The sequence below is a fragment of the Ambystoma mexicanum genome, chromosome 7p (genome assembly GCF_040938575.1).
Source record: "Ambystoma mexicanum isolate Mex_15411 chromosome 7p, UKY_AmexF1_1, whole genome shotgun sequence".
In the NCBI taxonomy this organism is placed as follows: Eukaryota; Metazoa; Chordata; class Amphibia; order Caudata; family Ambystomatidae; genus Ambystoma; species Ambystoma mexicanum.
This window is the reverse complement of record NC_090939.1, coordinates 400,396,079-400,420,353: the sequence shown is the minus strand read 5'-3', so window position 1 is coordinate 400,420,353 and position 24,275 is coordinate 400,396,079. Positions and strand designations below refer to the sequence as shown.

Sequence of the window (24,275 nt, the reverse complement as noted above, 5' to 3'; positions counted from 1 at the left end):
GGTTCTTCCAATATAAATGAAATTGTATGGAAGACAATCCCAGCCCATAGCAGATTAATGCTGCCAGAACACTGTTTGGTAGGTGTAAGGCCAAAACATACCCTCCAAGGCGTCACAATTGAATAAGGTAGCGAGGCCCCAATTTTCACCCCTAAGGTTATCAATGGTACAACCATTGCCCTATAGAATTCTAGAACCAGGGTCAGAGAAAAATGGCTGAATTTACGGTTTACAGAACAGGCTTCAGTTGCAAGCTTTAACTTCTTGGAGCGTTGATAGCTTTGGAGATCCATTTTCAAATATGATATTAGCATCCAATGTTAAGTGGAACATTTTGGTTGAGAACTCATTTGGTAATCCCCTAGTGCACTGTTAATTAGGGTGCCAGGGCATTCAGTACTTAAGCTTCATTAATATATTTTAATTAGTATGCATCCCTATGAATGGCATTAAGCTATTGTTCTGTGTGTGGAATGAAAGGTCTAGGAAAAGAGCCATACTGTATTAGGCGTTTCCCTTTTATCTTCGATAAATATGAAACATTGTAGATTTCTGTGAAATTCCTGTTCATATTGTTGTTGAATAATGTGCATTAGGGTGCTTTCCTGATCCTCTGCATTCATTGAAAAACTTTATACCGAGTAAAGAAGTATATTGATAAGTGCAGAGTGCATCACAGGTTATCTATTGTTCCTTCTCCTGACAAAATTGAGCATATCTTCCCACAAGCGTACCTTTGTTGGCTTAAAATTTCATTTTGACAAAGAGTTAGGCATCATTAGCCCTCATCACATGTGTAAAATTTAAAAATAATGATATTGGCTTTAATTGATGGTTAAATCATATTCTTTACACATTTTCTTCCTGATTTGCTGCTTCAGAGATATTCATACTTGGATAAAGGCAGCTCGGTTAGGTTGAACGTTACAAACAAATCCTCTCCGCTTCTTACTTTTTGACAAACACATTGAAGGTCAATCAACAGTATAGTGCTAGGTAAGGTCACCCTATGTGGAAGTCCTATCGTTGTCACCAACCTAGCACTTAGAAAAGTTTCCCATTGCATCCTGATGACTTTCTCATCCCTGATTGGCTGCCCACTATTCAGTTTTGGTGTGCTGCCAATGATCTCTGCCTTAATGCCAGAAGGCCAAGATCATTCTCATTGGGACCCTGCTCCTACCTTCCCTCCCTCCCTATGGCTTCCCTCTGTGGGTCCCCCTTCACCCTCTTATGAGGCAAAAAACCTTGCTGTGATCTTCAACGCCTCTCTATCCTTCTCTCCTCACATCACTGACCTTGCTAGGAAGGCCCACTATAAGCTGCACCTCCTCTGTGGCATTCTACCTTTCCTCACCTTCCCCCGGAAGCTTAATGTCTCTAGAGTTCTGGTTCTCTCTAGGCTTGACTATTGCAACAGACTCTTTCTCAATCTTCCTGCATCTTCTCTTTGCCTTATTCAACTAATCCAGAGCAGGACTGCAAGACGTATCCTTGGGCTCAAGCCCAGGGACTGCATCTCTCCAACCCTAATTTCTCTTCACTGTCTCCTGGTGGCTGCTAGGATCAAATTCAAGACCTTCTGTATCATCCACAAGGCCTTCTGGGGCAGAGGACCTTGCTACATCCAACTTTATCTCCCTAATTACCTCCCTTCTAGAGCCCTTCACTCTGCTACCACCAACTCTCTGCAACCCAGATGCTTCTCTAAGAAAAGAGTGGGTGGTAGATCTCTCTCTTCTGCAGGATCCTCCCTCTGGAATGGTCTCCCTGTCTTTGTCATGCTTGAGACAGACCACCTTAAGTTCTGGAAGCTCCTCAAGACCTTCCTTTTCTCCCCCTCCTTCACTCTCCCCTCCTCTGCTAATAAGCCCCATTCTGCCTCTGCAAATAGTTGTCTGGTTTGCTCAGAGTAGCACAGGGCTCTAGGCCCCCACTCCCAGTCCCAAAACTTATCTGTACCTCCTGGCACTTGCCATCTGGCCTCCCTGTTGCACTTCACCCATTTCCCTCCCCCTTAGCACTTCTTCAAACCAGCACTTCAACAACCCTTTTTTCTTAGCATTTCTTGTTATTCACTTGCATGTTCGAATGTCAAAAGGCCTAGTAGGACTGTTATTGTTATTTTTGCCTGTTCCCTTCCCTTTTTGTCTTGTGGTGCTTTGAAACATGTTGTTGTAAAAGTGCCTTACAAATAACCAATAAAAAAATAAAAAAATACTTATTGATTAAACTCAATGTTAACATCAAGTACCCTTGTTTTTTAAAGTCTTTCACATTTTAAGAGATTGCTTAAACACATTTACCGTTTAGTTAATCAGAAATATATGTGTGCCTATTTTGTTTAATTCACGTTATAGCTGGTCAAATAAAGCACTAGAAATGTCAATTTATGACAAGAAATATACGTGATGTGTTTTGGTACATTGCTGAATGCATAGGAATCTTGAGATCATATCAATTTGCATTATTTATATAACATTGTCCATGATAAACGATTATTCCACAACAAGAGAGAGCATCAGAACTATATTAATATTCACTATTTAATAATAGTGCATAATATTTGTCCCAGATGGATCTTTGCTACCTGATATTCGATTTAACTTCATGGGGGCATGCTTGCAGGACTAATTATGTCATTCTGATTCTCATTTTATACCCATGTTGTTGGTAGCACACACATTATGATGTGGCTAAGTGGAGACCGCTCCACTACCTGAGACATGAGACTGTGATAATTTAATCAGAATTTGGGGGGCACCTACATGACTAAAGCCTAATTCTAATAAGATAAAGATGGAGTTTCTGGTTAAAAGGGTACCCCACAAATGTTTGACATTGGCATTGGGATAATCACCATCAGAAATATGTCTGTACCTTTACCCTACACAAGTAAGTGGGGTTTATTGTAGACACTTTGTAGACACTTTTTTTCATAGCCCAGCTTAAATACATGAGCATAAATGTTTTCATTTTACTTGGAGAATACTCTGCAACTTCCTAAATCTCCCTCCTCCGTGACTCCACATTATGCTCCGTGGCCCCACATTTTGCTGTTCTTCTGTGTGGTTATGACTATGGGAGCTGTCAATTCCCGGCGTGTCCTAATACTTTGTAATGTCTCTACCAGTTATTCAAAACACAGTGGCATGGCTAGCAACAGGAACACCATTTTAGACATGCGTTTCCCCAGTGTTAGCAACAGTTACCTGGTTACTGATCCAACAACAGATTCATTTCAGATCTCTGGATCGTCATGACCCCTATTTTTGCTTTAACTTGACCAGTTATAGCAACCAGACCACCATCTTAGATCAGATACTGCTCTGTTCCGAAGGTGTTGCCAATTCAGTGGCTCGACCCCCCTTGGTAATTCTTTACCATGAGACCGTAACTCAAACCAAGGTCACTCTCAACAAAGCCACATTGACTTTGGAAACGTGGTCCTTCTGTATTCCAACACAAACAGCCCTTCTGGCATACACTTTTACTAAAGTATAATACATAAGGTGGCATCTCTTGTGTTTAGTTTGTACGACATACACAACGGATGTAGTGTTATGGGCTGGGCATGGCAATAGTTATTGTTTTATTTTGTCGCAATAACACAAATCTGCACTTTTGTGTACATTTTGCAGAACATGCATGCATGGGTGCCTGGTACAAATTCTACACTATCATTGCAATGATTAATTTCCTTCACTAACAGAGCTAGCAGTGACAGCAAATTAAGAGACTCGCTTTAGGTTTGGTGTTAACAGAAAAACAAGTGGCATTTTATTCACCTCCTATTTTTTAAATGCTACCTAATTGCATGGCGGGCTTGCATGGGATATTTACTCCATGGGGTAAATATTGGTTATTTACCGAAAGCATTAGTCGTAATACCCAAACCATAAATAGTACATGTGCCCCCAACCTGTAATTAGGTGGTATTTTAAGAATCCGAGGTATTTTACTGTCAATTGTATATACGTTACCACCATAGCTGAAGTGAGGCCTTCTGTGTGTCTCTCCATCATGATAACACATGCTTTACTGCAAAATGCAGAATCATTTTTTTTTCTCCAAATGAAAGAAACATCATTTTTTAATGTATTGTTAAACTAGGACAGTTTACTTAAAACATTGTTCTTGCATGTCTGCGTACTGCAAGCATGACTGAACATATTTCCCTTTTGTGAGGAACACGTCCTATGTGTTGGAATTTCAATAAGCTATGATAACTACTGATTTAAAAACCTTTTTCATAAACACACTGGGCATAATTCATGGTCCCTTTAGCACTGGTACTGCCATCAAACACCCTGATTCACAGGTCGGTGCAAAGTGTATTTTTGCAGAAAAAAGTCACGTTGCACTGCATAAATAGGATCCGAGTGATCTGACCGCGGCTGATGTGGCCGCGGTCGGAACGTTCGCATGAGAAAGGTGCGAACTACCAAAAGGTTGCACCTTTCTCATGCAAACACACGTACTATGGGGTCTGCAGGGGGTGTCCCCCGCAACCCCTGCTCACTGTACTGTGAAGTATAGTGAGCAGGGTGTTTAGTTTAGTTTAGTTTAGTTTATTTATTTGTACCGCGCACCGAACCCTGGGGTAGCTGGGCGCCGGAGACTTAAAAACAGTTACAGCATGGCAAAAATATACAGTACAGATTGTGAAAAAACAACAACGGCTTAGTAGACCGGGTTACAGGTGGTCAACAGAGGCAAGCAGAGAGAAAGTGCATTAAACAGCATTTTTGTTGGAAAGCCATGTTTTTGTTTTGGCTCTAAAAGTCCAAAATGAGGGTTCTGCTCTAAGGTATGGTGGCAAAGCATTCCATAGTTTGGCAGCTAGGACCGGGAAGCTGGCGCCGCCTGCTTTTTTTAGGGAGAATTTGGGAACAGAGAGGCAGTGTGCGTATGGAGTTCTAGTTGGTCTAGTTGAGGTGTGATTGTGGAACTTGTCTGCCAGGTATTTGGGTGCGTCGTTAGAGCGGCATTTATGGACGATGACGAGGGATCTGAGGGAGATTCTGTCTCGTACTGGGAGCCAGTGAGCATCTTGTCTGAAGCTGGAGATGTGGGCGTTTCGTGGGATACTGAGGGCTGCTCTGATGGCATTATTTTGAAGTACCTGTAGTTTGTTCAGGTTGTGTTCTGATGAGCCAAGAAAGAGGGTGTTGCAGTAGTCAATTTTTGAGAGCACTAACGCTCTGGCTAGTGTAATGCAGCTAGAAGGTGATAGGAAAGGTTTGCAGGCGTTGATGAGCTTATTGGTGTAAGCGGTTGAAGAGGCAGTTGCGTTCACCTGTCTTTTGAGCGAGAGAGTAGAGTCTAGATAAACCCCAAGGGTTTTAATTTCTTTGGCTACTGTGATTAGGTTACCGTCTATGTTGATGGACGCGTAACGGGGGTCTAGTTTGTTTAGCCGGGGTTGGGAGCCGACAATGAGGAGCTCAGTTTTCTCATCGTTGAGGCATAGGCCGTGCTCTGCCATCCAGGCTTGGATCTCTAAATAAAGGTTGTTGATTTTGGTGGAGTCCTCGTCGTAGCACCCTGATAGGGTGATGAGAACCTGGGTATCGTCAGCATAGTTTGTGTAAGTGACACCTAGATTATCTAGGCGGTCAAACAATAGCTTTGTGAAGATATTGTATAGGGTCGGCGAGACGCACGAGCCTTGAGGAACGCCGCAGGTGATGGGGACAGGGAGTGCTGATGCCCCTGGGGAGAAGACTCGGGTGGTTCGGTTGGTTAGGAAGGACTGGATCCAGGCAGTCGCCTGGTTAGAGAAGGCCGCTGAGGTCATCAGATGTTCTGTGAGGATCTGATGGTCGACGAGGTCGAAGGCAGCTGATAGATCTAGCAGTAGGAGAATGGCTAGATTACCCTTGTCCTTTGCCTCGTCCATCTGGATTTTTAGGTCCAGTAGGGCTGATTCTGTTCCATGCCTTGGCCTGAAGCCGGATTGTCTGAGACCCAGGAGGTTGTTGTCTTCCAGGTGCTTCTGTATTTGCAGGTAGGCCACTCTGTCTAGGATCTTTAGGATGTAGGGAACGGTGGTGATTGGCCTGTAATTAGTTGGGTTATTGGGGTCTAGATTAGGTTTTTTTAGAAGTGGCATGACCCAGGCCTCCTTGAGGCTACTGGGCACTGAGCTTGATTTGAAGGATGCATTGATGAGGGCTGTTATGAAGGGGGCCAGAGTGTTGGCGCCTTCTTGGATGATGGGAGCTGGGCATGAGTCCCCTTGGCATCTAGAGGGCTTGAGGCCCTTAATGATGCTTTCTACTTCTTTAGTGGAAACTGGTGAGAAGGAGAAGGGGGGGCAAGTAGGTGTTTTGGGGGTGGTGGGCGGAGGGTGGTTTGTTTTTTTGGATAGGCTGAGCTTTTTCTGTTCGATTTTGGATTGTAACATGGTGATTTTGTCTGCAAGGGCTTTTTGAATCCTCTCACACCAGTCTGCATCTTTCACGCAGGTTTCAGCCAGAGTGGGGGGGGATTCGAGTTCCCTAAGGATATTGAAGAGCTCTTTTGTTTTGGATTTGGCGTTCTCAATTCTGTTATCATATGTCTCTTTTTTGGCCTTAAGGATAGCAGTTTTGTAGGTGGTGGCTGCTATCGAGAGTTGAGTTTTGTTGGAGAGGTTGGGCATTTTTCTCCAGGTGGCTTCTGCGGCTCGTTTGGAGTTTCGGAGGATTTTTAGCTCTGGTGTGAACCATTTGTTCATATGAGCTGCCGGTTTGGCTTTGGTGAGTTTGAGTGGGTGTCTATTGCTGATTCTAACGTTTTGTTGTAGAGGTCAGCGAGTTTCTCTGCATCTAGGTTGGCGTAGTTTGTAGGGGTACAGATATTGTCTATAAGTGGGCAGAGGTTTTGTAAAGTAATGTTGCGGTTGTTTCTGGTGAGGGTTTGGGGGATGGTAGGGGTAGGAGAGTTTGGTTGTGAATTCCCTTGTATGGAGAAGGAGATGGCGTGGTGGTCAGACCAAGCAGTTTGCTCGTTTTTTGTAATGGTCGTAGAGCAGTTGAGATCCGCTAGCCAGTCCAGGGTCCTGCCTTTGTTGTGGGTAGGGTCTGTGATTCTGAGCTTGAACCCTAGTTGGGAGATGGTGCTTTCCAGGGAGAGTGCATTGGTATCGTTTGGGTCGCCGAGACCGAGGTTGAGGTCGCCAAGAAGGATAATTTGAGATCCTGTTTTGGTGTTGGTGGTCAAGAGGTCAGATATCTCTTCCTCAAATGTGGTGATTGGGCCTGGAGGTCTGTAAAGGAGGTGTAATAGTATGGTTTGTGTGGCAGAGAGTTGGAGCTTAGCTGACAGAAGTTCTGCAGATCGGAAGCTAGGCGGCGGGATTAATCTAAGTCCAAGGGATGTTTTAGCGATGAAGGCTACTCCTCCTCCTTTGCCTGTGTCCCGGTCTTTCCTTAGTATTGAGTAACCTTCTGGGATGGCGAGGGATAAGGCTGGGCCTGCTGCTTGGTGCAGCCAAGTTTCCGTGATAGCCAGGAAGTGTAGATTGTTGACAGAGATGAAGTCTGCGATATCTAGCGCATGGGCGACCAGGGAGCGGGCATTGACAAGGGCGCCCTTGATTAGTGGTTGTTCAGATGTACTCAAGAGGGCTGATTGGGTGATGTTCAAAGTTTGAGCGGAGTTTGCTTGAATGTGTGCGGGATGAAAGGAGTGTTTTTTGGCGAGTGTTTTGGGGGTTATGAACCGAGAGCCGAGTCTCAGGTTTCTGTCTTTTAATGTGCATGGGTTCCAAGGAGTGGGTGGAGCAGCAAATCGGCGGATCCATTCTATAGGACTGAGGGCGTCGGGCTTGTCAGTATGTTGGGCCTCCAAAAAGCCCATAGTAAGTTGGGTTGGGAGTGATTGCGGAAGGGGTTTGTGGTGGGTAGTGTTGTTGTGGTGGAGCAGGGCGAGTGTAGCTGTTAGGGTGAGCGAGGCTAAGTAGAAGTTTGCCATGGGTGGTCAGAGTAAGACCCGGGTGTAGTTGGCCGAGGTTGACTAGGTGGTAGTAATAGAGTAGTTTGAGGTGAGGTGGGAGCCGACTGGGTCGGGATAGGCAGGAGGGCAGGTAGTCAGGTCAAGTCAGAGTTGAGGGGGACACACCCGCAGCCCCCGTATTTTCCATTTATTTATTTACGGGTGTGCTGCGGGGTGTCCCTCGCAACACCCCGCTCACTATACCGCACAGTATAGTGAGCGGGGTGTTTTACTTACCTGCAATGCTCCCACCAAAGGTACAAACTTTTGGTGTTCGAATCTTTGGTGGTAGCATTTTTAGAACTTTTGGTCATTACAACCATTTGTTCGCTGTAAAATCGACCTAAACACATAAATACACTTTGCACCACTCTGTGAATCAGGGTGTTTGTAGACTGTACAAAGTCACTTTGCACCACGCTAAATGTTCCATGAATTAGGCCCACTGTGTTAAAACCACATGGTCTTCTAATCTTCAAAAGCAAGTACACATTACTGGTTATTTTGCTGGGGAGATTGTTATCAGACTCAGCATTCGCAGCTAATGGAGTCGAGGCAGAGGGGCATTCAATGATTTGTCCATGAGCAGACACGTTTTCCAGGTTTTTAAATCAAAACAAGTACAGCAGCCTACCGTCCTAAGGCCAAAAACCTAACCACTAGACCGCATATCCCTTCCATATAGGAAACCAATTTTCTTCCCGACCCTAGCAGTTCTGTTTACTGTCTTCCCACATGTGTGAGAAATTATGTTTTCAGCATGCCAATAAAAATATTGAAATTGAGCTGCAAGATCTCCATTCTGAAAAAGGGGGGTGGGGTTGCAGGTCTGATGACAGTTTCATGATCTGCATTGGTTCCAACGCCACCATACCTTTAGTAGAGCAGCAGTCGCTTTCATGGCCTGGCGTTCCATGGGAACAGTCTCATTTTTCATCATTCCTATCATTAATATGTGAGGGATTTTTCAGCAAAAGGAAATGTTGTCATTTTGTTCAAAACTTTGAAAAATATAATAACATATGTGGATTCAGTGTCCTAAAAATTATTTTAAAAAAAAACAGTTGATTTTGCTGCACAAGAGTAGCAAAAGCATTGCCAAAAAACAGAATTGTTTTTCTTAGGACCGAGTGCCATGGAACCAGATGGTTTGTAATGGCGCCTGTATTTTTCTTGATTCATGTCCAGCCGACTGGAAGGGATACACTTTCAAAGGTCTCGTATGTTTGCTGAACTAACTTTCTAATTTTAGCTGTGTGCTGCTCATACTTGGTAATTGTTCACTTGATAGTTCGGAGCAGTGTGCAGCATTACATAGTGCATTGAATAAATAGAAGGATCACTTTTCAGGTGACGATATCAGGAATATGGATCTAGAACTTACTGGGTTGCAGTTTGTAACAACTCTTGTTTTTCTTTGTTCTCTTGTGCAGATCCGTGGAGGGAAACTCATGATCACCTACACCAGGAAAAGTGATGCCGGCAAATATGTTTGTGTTGGAACCAATATGGTTGGGGAACGCGAGAGCGAAGTAGCCGAGCTTTCTGTTTTAGGTAGGAAATTGCATGCAAACACATGTTTTTTTTGTTGTTTTTTTAAAAATCCCGGTGGTGACGAAATACATCTGATGTATAATGCTTCACAGCTGTTTTCAGGGGATTGTCTCATCTCAATGTAATCAAGCGTGTTTCAGTTTATTTCACATATTTACTAAATGGCTTGCCTTTGTAGGCAAAAAAAGTTTTAAGAAAGTCTTGTCAGTTGATGTACGAGAACGAATGCCTTTGTTCTTTGTGCCTTTAATGTGCCTGCTCAGAATGTGGACCTTTTTTTTCTTGTACATTTTCAAAATACAGAACTGTTCCCGCCCCCTCCTACCTCCTTTGACGCATTCAGATTCCAGCGTTGCCCTTTTTTGTGAATCTATGAAATTCAGCCTCTGAATCTATTTGCGTGTGCATGATATATGATTGTGACACAATGAGGCCTGCTCTGCAGGAGTACAGGGTTGAATAGTGGCTAACGGGCCTTCTCAGCACAACACTACTGCTAAACCAGCATTGTTCCCCGACACAAAGGAGAAACAGGCACAGCCCGAAAGCTATAGACCTCCATTGCTGTTTAGAATTGTGCACACTGAGGATAGGATATTGTCTTCAGAATGGGTGTGAGCTGATAGGAAAGCAATCCTAGCTACATTAGTATTGTGGTAAAAAACTAAAAAATACAAAAGTCCAACCACAGTTATATACAAATAATTAAACTATCAGAAATGCACACAAGTAATAAAAACACAACTAGAAGGGAAAACACAGAGAAAGCAAACTTTAAAATAAAGGCACACTTTGTGTTTGTAGAACAACTCACTCAAAGAATTCCAGATTTATTGGATATGTCTTCCAAAAGTTAAGAGGCGGAGAGCATTAAAGTAGGCTCCTTGAAAGTGGACTGGGGAACAGATCCATTTCAAAAGCCCTTAAATCTTGTCTTTCAGGGCTCAAGAGCATCAAGCCAGGCTTTTTGACATGAAACCGAGAATCTGGATGCTTTCTACGCTGAGCTGCAGTTGAGTTAGGGTGAGGGCGGAGATTGGTTCCAATGATATGGTGCTGTTGGGCGACGGCGAAAACTTGCCAGGTTGAAGACACTGGAAAAGACAGTGCACTGAAAGAATCAGTGGCCATTGGAGCGGAGAAGTGGAGACTTGTCTTTGGCTTTGCACTGGATTGCGGTAACCACGACACTGTGGTATGCCAGGTGATGTATTGGAACTCAAAAAGGCTAGTAACGGGGCAGACACTGCTGAACTGGGGGTTGGTAGAAGGTGCAGTAGGTATCACATTCAGTGACAACAGAGTTTTGGTGTTGGCATCACTACACGAAACTCAGAGTTGCAGAGGCAGCCGAGCAGCAAGGTTGAAGATGACATTAGAAGTTCCCGTGTGGCAGACTGGATGGCACTGAAGGTGCAAACCCCACTTTGAAGCAATTCACAGATGCAGGGAGTTCCAGGGGCCACTTTCCAGCCGATTTGGGTCCCGGGGGAAAAAGGGCCTCAGGGGTTGGGCGTGTCCGTTCCTCTGCCATTCCCATCCAGGATGTTTTGTACAGAGCAATTGCAGGGATTTGGCATCTCCTGTGAGCTGGGTCTTGGGTAGCAGTGTCTCAGTTGCATTCGGCATTGTATGGGTCTGGAGAATACCTTTCCTCATGGTTGTAGCTCCTATACTACACATCTCTGGCCGAGGAGTTTGGAGCAGACTGTACTCCCAATCATGTTCCAGTGAGTCCTTTTTCAAACAGTGTCGGAAGATAGATTCACTAAGGGGAGGGCTTACCCCCTTGTATAAACAAAATGCCACAGCAGTTTTTACCTGAGGAAGCATGTTGTTAAGTGTCCACTTCAGGTTGCTGCAACAAATACCATTTTTCTTCTGATGACATACACAGAATGCTTTGTCTGCAGGAAGTGGGGTGGTGACAGGATGTTTGGGAGCCATGCAAAATCCAAGATGTTGGGAGCCTTCTGTCAGAAGCTCTCTCTGGAGCTACTTTAACTTCACCCCCTTCCTTTGTCTGCCTACTTCAAAAGGACTACAGAAATCAAAACCCTGCCGAGAGATGGCCATTGGAATGATTGAGCTCTCTTTGAAGTACCAGTTCCCAACTGAACCCCCAAGGCGTGTTTTTGATCCATGGAGGATGTGACATACTTTTCCATGGGGATGAAAGGGGAGGATTCCATGTTTAACCCACATGGTTGTTTTTGGTCATTCCAACAGAAAATAGGTTAATACACACCAGGAACGGTCATGAATGAGCCAATGTTCACTAAGCTGACAAAACAATTACATCACAATCATGTGGCTGTATAATTGTATAATGTCAGTTGCCACCACATAGAAATCATGCATGAATAATATTTATTTTTTATGAACTGCCACCAGACTTCTGGCATAACCAATTATGATCATTTGAACCAGACGTGCATACAGTTAAAAAGCCTCCTCTGACTGATCTAAATTTCCATAATCTGTGTATAGGAATGCATATGTGGCCTCTGAACCTGCCCTGCTGCCACTTCATGTTAGCTGCTGGGGATATCAATAGACTTTCATGGCAATGCACATGGTTGCACTATGCGTGGCATGGAACATTTTGAAAGTGGGATCGGATTAGCAGAACTCACTTTCAGAAACAGAATTATTTCTAGAGTTAAAAATCAAAAACAGCCTAGACAATTCCACCATTATCAGATGGTATTCTGTCTCAAGGATCTATTCAAACACCATCTATGAGAACAAGGACACTTAGTACCACCATCTAAAAGGGTGTTTCCAAAGTGAGTGTGGAATGGGCTATGAAGGAAACCATTTTCCAGGTACTGCCCAGTGCAAAGAAGACACCACCTTTGGGTACAGATTGGTATCCCATACCCCGGTTCCCCAGAGGCAGCCACAGCAAAGATGGGTAAGACAGAGTTGAGTACTGGCCTAAACTCGATTTCTCCCGAGTGTGTGCCAGTCTGTGATTAGAACCCATTTGTAGGACACTGTCCAGATAATCAAGACTAATTATGCCTTGCCTTTGACCATTCCACAGATAAACCTACCATAACACCTCTGAAAATACAACACCCTTTTTTGTAATATAGTCTACCTTGTTGGGTTGTATGTAAACCAAGTGTCATTCCCTAGTTAACCTTAAGATTCCTTCCTCTCATGTGCATGTTTTTTCTTGGCGTACAGTCATTTTTTGGGAAAGAATTTTGATGATTTGAAGAGGTCAAGGCATGGTCTGGGATAAGCCACTTAACAGGCTTCTGCTACTTTCTTAGCATTACATTGAATTAGCCGAGGTGTGATCTTTAGGTTTATTAGACTGTGATTTTTGCAGCTGCTGGGTATTTCTGTTTTGGGAATGGTTATCCTTCCGCTGTATAACATAATGGAAGACCTGTTGACCCACCCTGTGTCAAGAGTGGCCTCAGTTGACACATTCTCAGACCAAACCCTGCAGTGGCTAAGGGCCCCTGTACTATGAGTGATAGTGCCACATTGCATTTTGATGCACTACTCCCTCTCTGCCTCAGGATGTCTATGAAGTTTGAGTTTTGGGGTTAAAAGACAGACTGAAATGTATTTTCTGGAGTGAACTGCCAGTTAATGAATTTTGCTTTAGGTCAGCTGTAATTCTGGATCTCACAACTGAGGCTGGACCATTCCCCATGTGGACGGGTAGGGACTCACAAATTTGCATTCACTCCCATAGTGGCACTCCCACTTTAACAAAGTAATTGAATGCTTCTGCGAGGAATTGCCCACAGTTGCCTCCATATTGCCTTTCTTGCCATTTCTTCAGTTCTTCATTCTGTTTCTTCAGAGAGTAAATTACATTCAAAACTGTCGATCCACACCCATGGTTTATAGAAAATAAAGTGGGACGAGGACACTTCCTATCTGCATGACGCTGATTCCAGTCTGCGGGTATATCCTTTTGCCATCTTAAGATCATCCTCTTAGAAGTTGGTTTCTCTATTTTGCACAGTGTCCCCACAGTCCAGTCTGGTCCTAAATGCTTTACAAAAAAAGGTTATATTCCATATGAGTGTCTGTAAGCAGGGGGGCGTGGCCTGGAGCTCATGGCGAGTGGAAGCTGAGTCGCCGTGCTCCGGCCGAGGCGCCGTTTCCATATCCTTTTGCCTACTTAAAATCGCACCTGAGATAGAAAGAATCGGTTCCGAGGGGAGGGGAACCGACCCCGGACACGCTGCAGAGGTCTTCCCCTGGATCCGGGCCCCCGAGCCCACGGATTCGTCCCGATAACGGTCCCCCCCTTGGCGGGACCCAAGATGGCGGCCATCTTACGAAACTAATGTCGCAGGAGAACGCCGGCCGCTCTTGCAGCCAAACCGACCTATCAACTTCTGCTGCGACTGCATCGGGGGTGAGGAGCCTCTACCTCTATCCGGCCCTGCTGAGTTGAACCAACCAGAGCCCCCGGCCGGGGAAACCAAACCGGGGCTCAGACCCACACCACCGAGCACGGCCCCGGCCATCGACAACAGACGACGGTGGCGGTGGGGAGAGCGCCGGGCATGAGCGCGAACGACCTGATAAATATCCCACTGTACACCCTCTTGAAAACTTGAGCCTGGACCACCCTGCTTCCGACAAATAACCCCGGCGCCTGTCTCCACACGATTGAGTGGCGCCAATATGGCGTCCAGGAACAAGACAAAGGCAAGCACCATGGACACCTACGTGTCCGCTAAAGCGAAGACTCCTCCGCAGCCAAGCGCTTCCACTCCTGAACCCCCCCGAGCGCAACCAACAGGTTCCCCAGAAAACCAAGCACAAGTACTGGAGGCGATTGAATCATTGCGTGCGTTCATAGACATGAGAATTGGGGAGTTCAAATCTGAGCTGCAGCTTGTGCGCCAGGACGCCCGCAACTTGACGGAAAGGGTGACCTCCGCCGAATCCACCATTAAAGAGACGTCGGGAGACACAACGGAGCTGAAGGCCAAGGTGACGGACCTAGAACGGAAGGTACTCACACTTGAAGCCAGGGCCGAAGAGGCCGAGGGCCGAGCCAGGCGCGCCAACATCCGAATACTGGGGGTACCGGAGGGAAGCGAGGGCCCGAATCCGACGGCCTATGTGGAATCCCTGATACAACAGGAGGTGGGCGCAGGAAAGCTGACGCAGGGATTCACGATTGAAAGGGCGCACAGATCGCTGCAGAAGAAACCCCCGCCGGGCTCGCGCCCCCGCCCTATAATTGCCAAAGTTCTGAACTTCCGAGATAGGGAGATTATCCTCCGACACTCCAGAGAGGAGGGCCCTATCGAACGCAACGACTCTAAGATCACGATCTACCCTGATTACACCCCGAAAGTTCAACGGGAGAGGAACTCATTCGTGCCGATCAAGGCTCGGCTCAGACAACTAGACCTAAAATATATGTTGCTCTACCCCTCCAGACTAAAAGTGATCCACAAGGGCAGGGCGATCTTCTTGGAATCCCCGGCAGCGGCGACCATGTGGCTAGAGGACAACAATCTAGCAGCGGACAATGACTCTCAACTTTCCGCGAATTGATGACCCCCTCGCCCGATGCGAAGATGTCATGCCTCATATACTCAACTCGGACGTTAGGCACACGATCTAAGAAGAAGGTAACATCACCCAATAGTTCGCAAAGATGAAGCGGCCCTCGCTCGGCCCCCGCCAGGCACAGGGCCCCACCCCCCACGAACAGAATAGGTCAGGCCAGTTGCCTGCCCGACCTTCCTCGTGCCCGATACCCGGATGGGTCCAGACGGTACGAGAGCGCCTGAGCACCCGCAAGACTCTGTCGTTGCTGGGCGCACCAGTTTTAGTTTTGTTATTTGTTTTTGTTCACACCACAGCCCTCAGACTACTAATGAAGCAGAAAAATGGGACCGGAGGCTCTTGGGGGCGGCGGACGGGACGTCGCCAGACCCTGAGGGGGATAATGTACCGCCCGGAGGCGGGGGAGGCGCGGAAGATGAGGCTGAAACAATAACTCCATGGCGTCCCAAATCAAGGTGATGACGTGGAATGTGAGGGGCATGGGCACGTACATGAGGAGGAATCGGATCCACTCCTATCTGCGTAGGAAAAAGATATCAATAGCAATGCTCCAAGAAACCCACCTCACGGACGAAGCAACGGCCAAACTCTCCGATAAGTGGGGAGGTACTGGGAAAGGGGCGCCTTATTCCAAATTCGCCAGAGGAGTGTTCACGTGGGTGAGCCCAACTGTCCCCTTCCACCTGTTGGGCCACAAAGCCGATAAGGAGGGCAGATATCTAATATTATGGGGCACCATCGATTCCATACCAGTGTGCCTGGTGAACTCATATTTCCCGCAACAAGGAATACCCTCACACCTCGCAATGCTCACTGCCAAAATCATTCCCAGGAGAGAGAGCGCTTTCATATGGGGCGGCGACTTCAATTCCGTCCGGAACGGCGCTCTGGACAGGTCCGTCCCCCCCCGTTCCCTGAACAACCTCGCGTCTAACGCGCTGAACACGGCAACAGAACAGCTCGACCTGGTGGATATCTGGAGGGAACAACATCGCATCGAGAGGAGCTACTCCTATTACTCGGCCCCCCACAAGGTCCACACGAGAATAGACTATCTGTTCATTGATCGTGCGCTGGCTCAGCAGGTGGACGACACACTTTACCTAGGTAGAACCATATCTGATCACTCACCGCTGATCATGCAATGGACCCCTAGAGGACCCAGGCCACCAATCCCGCTATGGAGAATGCCACCCGCAGCACTCACGGACCACGCATTCAGGGAGGAACTGGGTACCAAACTTGAAGATTATCTCGACATTAATACAGGTTCAGTATCACGCTGGAACACACTTTGGGAGGCCATGAAAGTTGTCACAAGAGGCGAAGTTATATCAGGTGCCGGAGGTATTCGCAAGCAACTGAGACTGAAACTGGAGAAATCGGAAGACAGGATCACCCACCTTGAATCCGAACTCAATAATGCGCCCGATGCCGAAACAGAGTTGAAGGACATCCGGGAGGAGTGCCTATTGGCATGGAACAGACTGTCCAAATTCGACTACGCGACCTACATAGCCAGAACTCACAAAGAAGCGGATAAGCCTGGTAGAATGCTTGCCTGGCTGTGTGGGCGCGAGTTTCCAAGACACCTCCCAACCGAAATAACGGATGAAAGGGGGACGACTCACCGGACGCAACGAGATATCAACTCAGCTTTTGCGGCCTTCTACTCCAGGTTGTACGCCCATGACGCCAAAATACCAGTGGACGACATCAGGACCACACTGGCCGAGATTGAGCTCCCAAGTCTGACGGAGGCCCAGAGAGAGTCATTGGATGCAGAGATCACCGCTGAGGACGTGACATATGCGATCCAGTCGCTGACCACTTGTAAAACCCCCGGGAGCGATGGACTCCCGCCCGAATTCTACAAAGCCTACGCAGCGACCCTTGCCCCGACACTCCACAGGGTCTATATGGAGGCATTTGAAACTGGGACCTTACCCGACTCCATGAAAGAGACAATTATTATCCCTATACTCAAACCTAACAAACCCGCCAACAACTGCGAATCATACCGCCCGATTGCCATGCTGAACTACGACTGTAAAATTCTGACCACAATTTTAGCTAAAAGGCTGGCGAAGGTGATTGGAACCTTGATCCATGAAGACCAGAATGGTTTTGTGCCAGGTCGCAACACCACTGCGAACCTGAGGAGGCTCCAACATATCATGGCGGAGACCCACGACCGAGATGAAGACCTCGCTGTACTCTCTCTGGATGCCATAAAAGCTTTTGATTCCATCTATTGGGAGTGGTTGATTGAAGTACTAAAGGAATTCGGCTTTGGAGCGAGCTTCGTGAGGTGGATCGAGGTACTGTACAACACCCCGACAGCGAGGGTGAAGACTGGAACGACGATGTCCGAGGCCTGGCCGATACAGCGCGGCACCCGACAAGGATGCCCACTATCCCCAATGTTATATATACTGGGCCTGGAGCCAGTGGCGGCCTACTTCAGGGCACAACATTTTGACGCGGGCATCGGGCTGGCAGGGACTATGCCATAATATCCATGTATGCGGACGATGTCCTCCTGTACTTGAATAACCCCCGGCTCAACGCACACGTCGCGCTCGATATCCTCAACAACTATTCCCGATACTCCGGAATAACATTCAGCAAACTGAAGTCTTGTGCGTTCCCGCTGGCGAGACTTAGGGGCCTGGCTGAGTCAGACCTCCCAGACGTCGGGATACGATGGCAACTAGAGCACTTTAAATACCTGGGAATTGACGTGTGCCATACCCCAGCTCTCACACATGACCATAACACGGAAAAAGCTGTTAGGACCCTTCGCAAATCCATGAACTTTTGGTCGAAGCTACCACTGGCGGTAATGGGCAGAGCCGCAATAGTCAAAATGATAATTCTCCCCCGCCTCTTGTACCACTTCACGAACGTATGCTTCTACATCAGGCCGCCTTTCTTCAAAAAACTGGACTCTCTCATCAAGGACTTCATATGGGGGTCCTCCAGACACAAGATCTCCCTCCCCACACTCACGCTCCCGCACAAAGAAGGTGGGATACAACTACCGGATTTGCAAAGGTACTATCTGGCCGCACAGCTCAGTCACACAACGAAATGGCTTTCTGATGAACTTTCGTCGGAAACGAAGCTCCTCCGTAACCAGACTTCCAAGCTGTTCCCCAAGGAGATGCTTTGGAACCCGATGAAACAAGCTTCAGGAGTCCCCATGATTGTCACCTTGGGCCGGCAGGTGTGGGCCAGAACCGGCTTTCTCCGACACCTGGAGCACCCCTACAATCCCAGTGCCCCCATCCTGGCTAACGTCTGCAAGACCCACGCAGACTTAGCGACAGCGAGACAATGGGAGAGAGCTGGAATCTACACATGGGGAGATCTGTTCGAAGACGGCATGTTCATAGAACTCGAATCCTTACAAGCCAACGAAGGCATTTCAAACGCCCAGTTCTTGTGGTACCACCGCCTCAAGCGGACGGCAAAGGCACAATGGCCCGTCTGGCCAGAGGAACCCCCACCGGACCCCCTTCTTCAGGAGATGTATGACCTAGCAGATGGCTGGAGACCGGTCTCCCGCTTATACGCCAAGCTGAACGACAGACCCAACCCAAAAAGCGCGCCCCTGAGACAAAAATGGGAATCCGACCTGGGGGTCCCGCTCACCGACGGCGAATGGGAGCGAATACTTCTATACCCCAAGGAGGTGTCGAGGAATACCAGATTTAAACAAGTCCAGTTAAATGTCCTATACCGGACATACATGACTCCGCTAAGAGTTGCCACCTTCAACAATCGTGCACTCCCGCACTGCCCCTGGTGCGGTAACGACAAGGCGGACTTGATCCATATGTTTTGGACCTGCACCAAAACTGCGTACTTCTGGTCCATGGTGGAACGTACTTGCACTGAGGCGGGGCTCACAAGATACGAGTGGAACCCAAAGGAATGCCTGCTGGGAGCCCATCCCAGACCCAGCAAACACAAGCATCAGGTCAAATTAATGGACTTTGCTTGCATCCTTGCGAAGAGGTCCGTAGCGATGGCATGGAAATCCCCAAGGGGCCCTAGACACGGACGTTGGCTCAAAGACCTGGAAAAGTGGACGGAGGCGGAGACTAGGGCCTGGCAGGATGGTATCCGCTCGAACGATGACGACTCCAATGAAGCTCTGGACTCATGGAAGGCCCTGGTGCGTGACATTCAATTTGCCTCCGACCACAAACCCCCCTGAATTTTCGCTCCTAACAGAATACCGCCTGTGACTGGTTTCCAAGAATGGCCAACACCATACCCAGCCCCCCACGACCACGGATTTGCTGCACACCGACCCCCCCCCCTCCGCCCCCCATCACGGACGATACATTGCTCTATGAAGGCTGTGGAAGTTAAGTAGTTAATTAGTTAATTTGTTTTAAGTTGTTTGCTAAGTCACTGTTTGTTGTTTGTTTCGCACTTTTACAAATGCCAATAAAATGTTTTAAAAAAAAAAATGAGTGTCTGTAAGCATTTCATTTTGATGGGAGTGACTAATATGCCTATAGATCATTTCACTGGGTAATTTAATGGCTGGAGGTAGTTGGAAAGCAAAGATTGTACTCAGGGGTTAAAGTCTTAAAGTAGGGTACACATTTTAAGGGATTCTTTTTTGAAGCAGAATATCATTCCACATTGACATTTAGGACCGGTATAATTGAATACAATTAAAATCAACTTGGCAGTGTTAGGCTCAAAATACATTCATCTGGTGAAATTTTGATAACCCTTTTATTTCCTAGATGTTGTCCTTGTCAACAATATTTTAATTTTTTTTTAATGTTTGTTAACACTGACTGAATTCATGCACAAAAATAAATTTTCACGAAAATAGATTGTCTTGTTAATATATCTATTGACTACTTCATCTATTACTGACAGTAACATAGCTCAGTAGGTCAAGAGTTCACTGATGAGATGTATGTGTGATTTGCAGGATGAAAGTTCAAATCCAAGCAAAGTCCCCTTGGCCTGTTGCCCCCCTGAGGTTGCTAAATGAATTCCTATGTTTGTTGGGTAATGATAATGGTATTTAAAATGCTCTCTGTTCAGCACATTGCTGAAAGTGTTATATAAATAACAAATGATTATAATCGAATGTGTCAAATATTTTGTCCAATTTGTTTAGTAGTGAAATAGCAGATGTTTTCAATTTTTAAAACTATTTGCTATTTACAAAAAGGCAAAAGAAAAATTAAACAGTCTTATGCGTAATCATAACCTTTATTAGGATAATTGTAAATTACAGCAGTTTTTACACTGACGAAATTGAAACCACCATGTGCCCATTAACTACCAAATGCGTGCCTCTGTGTGATTTCATGATGAATAGCATTTGCCAGGGTTGTGGTTTGCTTACACTGTTTAAAGGTATTCAAAAGTAAACGCAGCCTAAAAAGTAGTTCTGTTATCAATATCACCATCAAGTTGTGCTCTGTTATTAAACGTGAGCGCTCTTGGATTCAAACTCTTCATAGATTTTTTTTCTGTTTGCCACATTTGCATTCAAAGCAGGAGACAATCTTGTGTCATAGTAGTCACGCTAGCCCCTTGAATTCAATCTGTCTTCTGGAAGGAAGGCATGGTATCAAACAGTAAGAATGACACAAGTGATCACAGTTCAGTGGTGTTTATTGAACTTCGATTGGGTTTGAAAAACGCCTATGTAATCTTAAATCAAAAGATGTGAGCAAGCTACGACCATCAAATAATAATAACGCAGTCCGAGTCGAGAAGTCAAAATAAAAGGGCCTATACTAAATAAACCTATTGCCAATCCTTACTTCTAAATACAAATAGTGTGGGAAACAATGTTATGCAAAAGAAAAGTGTTCAAGAAAAGATATTACTGGATATTCAAGCCGTTGACTTCCCATCACCCCGTTTTCAGCACGGGACAGGGCGGCACACTCAAGTATAGCACACTCTCTGGCTTCTCCAGATCAAGGATGCAGTTCAAAACCTTAACATTAGGGCCTTCTGTGCCAAAGTCGCTTTGCCGTTCAAAGTCTCTTAATTCAGAGGGCCTGATGCAACACGACAAACATTAAAGTTCCTTTCTTCTTAGGAGTTCACATGTACAACTTCTTGGAGAATTTACTGTTCACCCCAGGTCCCCCTGTGCCAGGCTCAGACCCATTTTATCACAAAACCTTCATTTGGTCTCCCTCTGCCGGGCTTGGACCAAATGTATCTACTTTTCCAAACTTTTTCTACTTCATCAAAATCGTAGACTTTCGACTGTGTGCAGGATTTTGCTTGACCTGCCGCAGGACCACTTAGATTCACAATTATTCATTCTCTTCTCGATATAACCTTTTTCACACTTTCACTTTTGCCACTTCTCAGCTGGCTACCTTACAGAGTCCTTTAATTAAGTATGTACGCGGTGCCGGACCAGTCTGGAAAAGGTATTGTATCTTGCTTTTAAAGTTGAGTCACTCATCAGCAGTTCAACTTTACTTACATCTCTAACACATGTGTTTTAACAATGTTCGTTCCATCGCTTGCCATACAATGTTGCTGCTGGCACCGTTGGCTTCAACACACACTGGTCTTGTATCGGTCTCAACCAACTCACCGGCTGTGTTTATTTCGCTGACGCTGCTTTGTTCTTGTAGCCAAGGACAGTAACACGGCAGCTGGTGATTCTCCCCGTCTTGATTATTGACATGGGAGTGCCGCAGTTATCTCTGACATACAATGCAGGTTTCTTCAGCGTGGTTTCCTGGTCTTACTCTTTCTATTCTCAGGGTTTCTGGAAAGTAATGGTTCCTTGTCCAAAAGGTTAAGGGAACTTCCCTCCTTGTGATCCCCTTCTGTTTTGCTGTCTTTCTTCTCTTGTTGAGCTGCCGTCTCGAAACTGCTGTTTCCTTGTGTGCTGTGCCTCACTCAGAGTGTGCTCTCATGCTCTGTCTTTTAGCTGTGTGGGGAAGCTTAATGGAAGTCAGGTGTGCGTGATGGCGTGTAATTGCCTGACCTCATCTGACCATTGTATCGGGACACGTCAGGTATACTGCTCGGGAGTAAGTCTGTTTTCTCTCATAGTGGGCTGTCCATGTGAATGTGTTTGTGTTGTAAAACGGGGGACGGGGGGTGGGTAGATTTCCTAAATATTGTACCTGGTAGGATGGGGTAAAGGTGTTACAGGAAAGGGGATACTGAGTCTCACCATCCGGTGTCCCACTCCACTCCCTGAAGACCCCTCACCCAGTTGATCCTCCCGCACTGGGCCATCTCCAGGAACGGGATCCAAAAGCGATTGCTCTGTCTGGGCCACCTGGATAACAGATCTCCAGGGACTAGTGGCTGAGATACCTTCTGGTTTCTCGCACTCCCTTCTTACTAAATGTAGAATGTAATTCTCTTAACACCAGTGACCAAAATTTGCCACCACAATCTGCAACCAAAATAAGACATCATCTACATTTGGAAGTATCTGTTTCTTTTCTGCATCATTAGATTGATCATTGATCATTCCTTGATGTGGGTCAAAGAGGATCAAATTCATGTTTGGCACCCTCTAAACCAGGAGTGTTTCTAGGCTGGAAAAGATCTGGGGCTACTCTAATGTCAGGACTAATGTCGGGACTCGGGCTAGCTAGCCTTTTAGTTGTAGCTCCTGAGCTTCTATCTGGGGCTACAACCAAAAGACCCGGGGCTATAGCCTCTTCACCGCCCCCACCTAGAAATGCCTCTACTCTACAACATGTGTACAACTATTGAAACTCCATTGTAAATGGCATTAAGATACTGGAACTCACACAATCTCTCCTATGTATGAGAGCACATATAGAACATAATCAGTTTGTGTGATGTTCTTTATATTCAATGCATTCCCTTTAAAATGCATTCACTTTCAAGACAGTTGGCTGAACCCTTCTTAGATATAAGAAACTCTGTGCTGAAATATTCTAAAATATAGGACTTTATGGGAAAATCATCATTTTGTTCTATGGGTGACATTGAATTACAATCAAAACAGGAAATAAGGTAGCCGATTTCCCTTCCGTAGTCTCATTTTGTTCCTGATGGCGGGGAATGTTTCAGAATTCCAATGCAAAGCGGCGTGGGATGCCCAGAAGCACTCTCTATGTTCAGCTCAGTTACAGAATGCAGAATACCTCTTCCACCTTGTCAATTATCACTATAACAGATGCACCGTCCTTTACTTTGTTCTTTGAGTGAAAAGAAAAATAATTTCCTGAACTTTTTACAGCTAACGGCAAGTTCACAACATAGACATGTCTCAAGGATATGTCTGCACTTTTTTAAAGTGTCAGATTTTTTTAGTATATTATAGGTACATTACACAGTAGGTATGCAACTAAATGTTGGCAGGATATGTCGCAAAACATGAAATCTTACAATATTATTTTTAGGAACTCCATCCTTTGTGAGCTGCTGGTTGATACTTTTTTCTATACAGTGGGTGCCCATGAACAAAACATGTTTTTTCTTTTTTTAAGCGATTACTTTATAGCTCTGTTATTCCATATACATGACATTCCTCCTTATTAGCAACCCTCAAGCTCTTAGCCTTTGGTGTTTTAGGTGTTGGGGCAATGGAAAGGCTGAATACATGATATTTCCAGTAGCCCAGTTTCGATACTTTAGTATGAATGTATGCTTTTATAAAGCACACACCTGCATGTGAAGCAGTGGAGTGCAGTGCATGGGGCATGCACTGGGGTTACACGCAGGGCACGTGGGTAGAAGAGAATTCTTTGGTGAGCATGGGGACCAGGGGGAGAGAGTGGCATGGTGTTCTTGCAAGAGTAGGGTTTTCCAGTCATTCCTGAAATTAAGGATGGCTAGTGCCTGACGTTTTTGCATTGATAACGTGTTCCAGAGATATCGTGCATAGCAGGAAAATTGAAACATGGTTTTAGTGATATGTGATGTAGGTTTTTGTCTGGTGTAGAAGCTCAGTAAATAAATGAATATCGTAGGTATGTTTATTTGCTGATTAAAGTTCTTCCCCACCATGTTAACTCTGGGAAAGAAGAACATCTTCCAACTGGGCAATTTGAAAGGAAGGACAGTATCAGCACCTCTGTTTCGATTAATCATGGCAAGACTTTCTTCGTATAATGAATACCTGATGATCTAAACGCATCGTGAGATGTTGCTTTCATTTTAGATGACTA

At 45.8% G+C, this 24,275-nt stretch overlaps 1 protein-coding gene across 2 annotated transcripts in view; it reads left to right on the top strand.

Moving 5' to 3' along the window:
* The window catches only part of ROBO1 (roundabout guidance receptor 1), a 2,404,538-nt gene that overhangs the window by 2,142,779 nt on the left and 237,484 nt on the right, over positions 1–24,275 (top strand). For both annotated transcript variants that reach the window (XM_069636443.1, XM_069636444.1), the window contains one exon: positions 9,414–9,534. In XM_069636443.1, the coding sequence (XP_069492544.1) occupies positions 9,414–9,534 (121 nt within the window). The remainder of the gene's footprint in view (positions 1–9,413; positions 9,535–24,275) is intronic.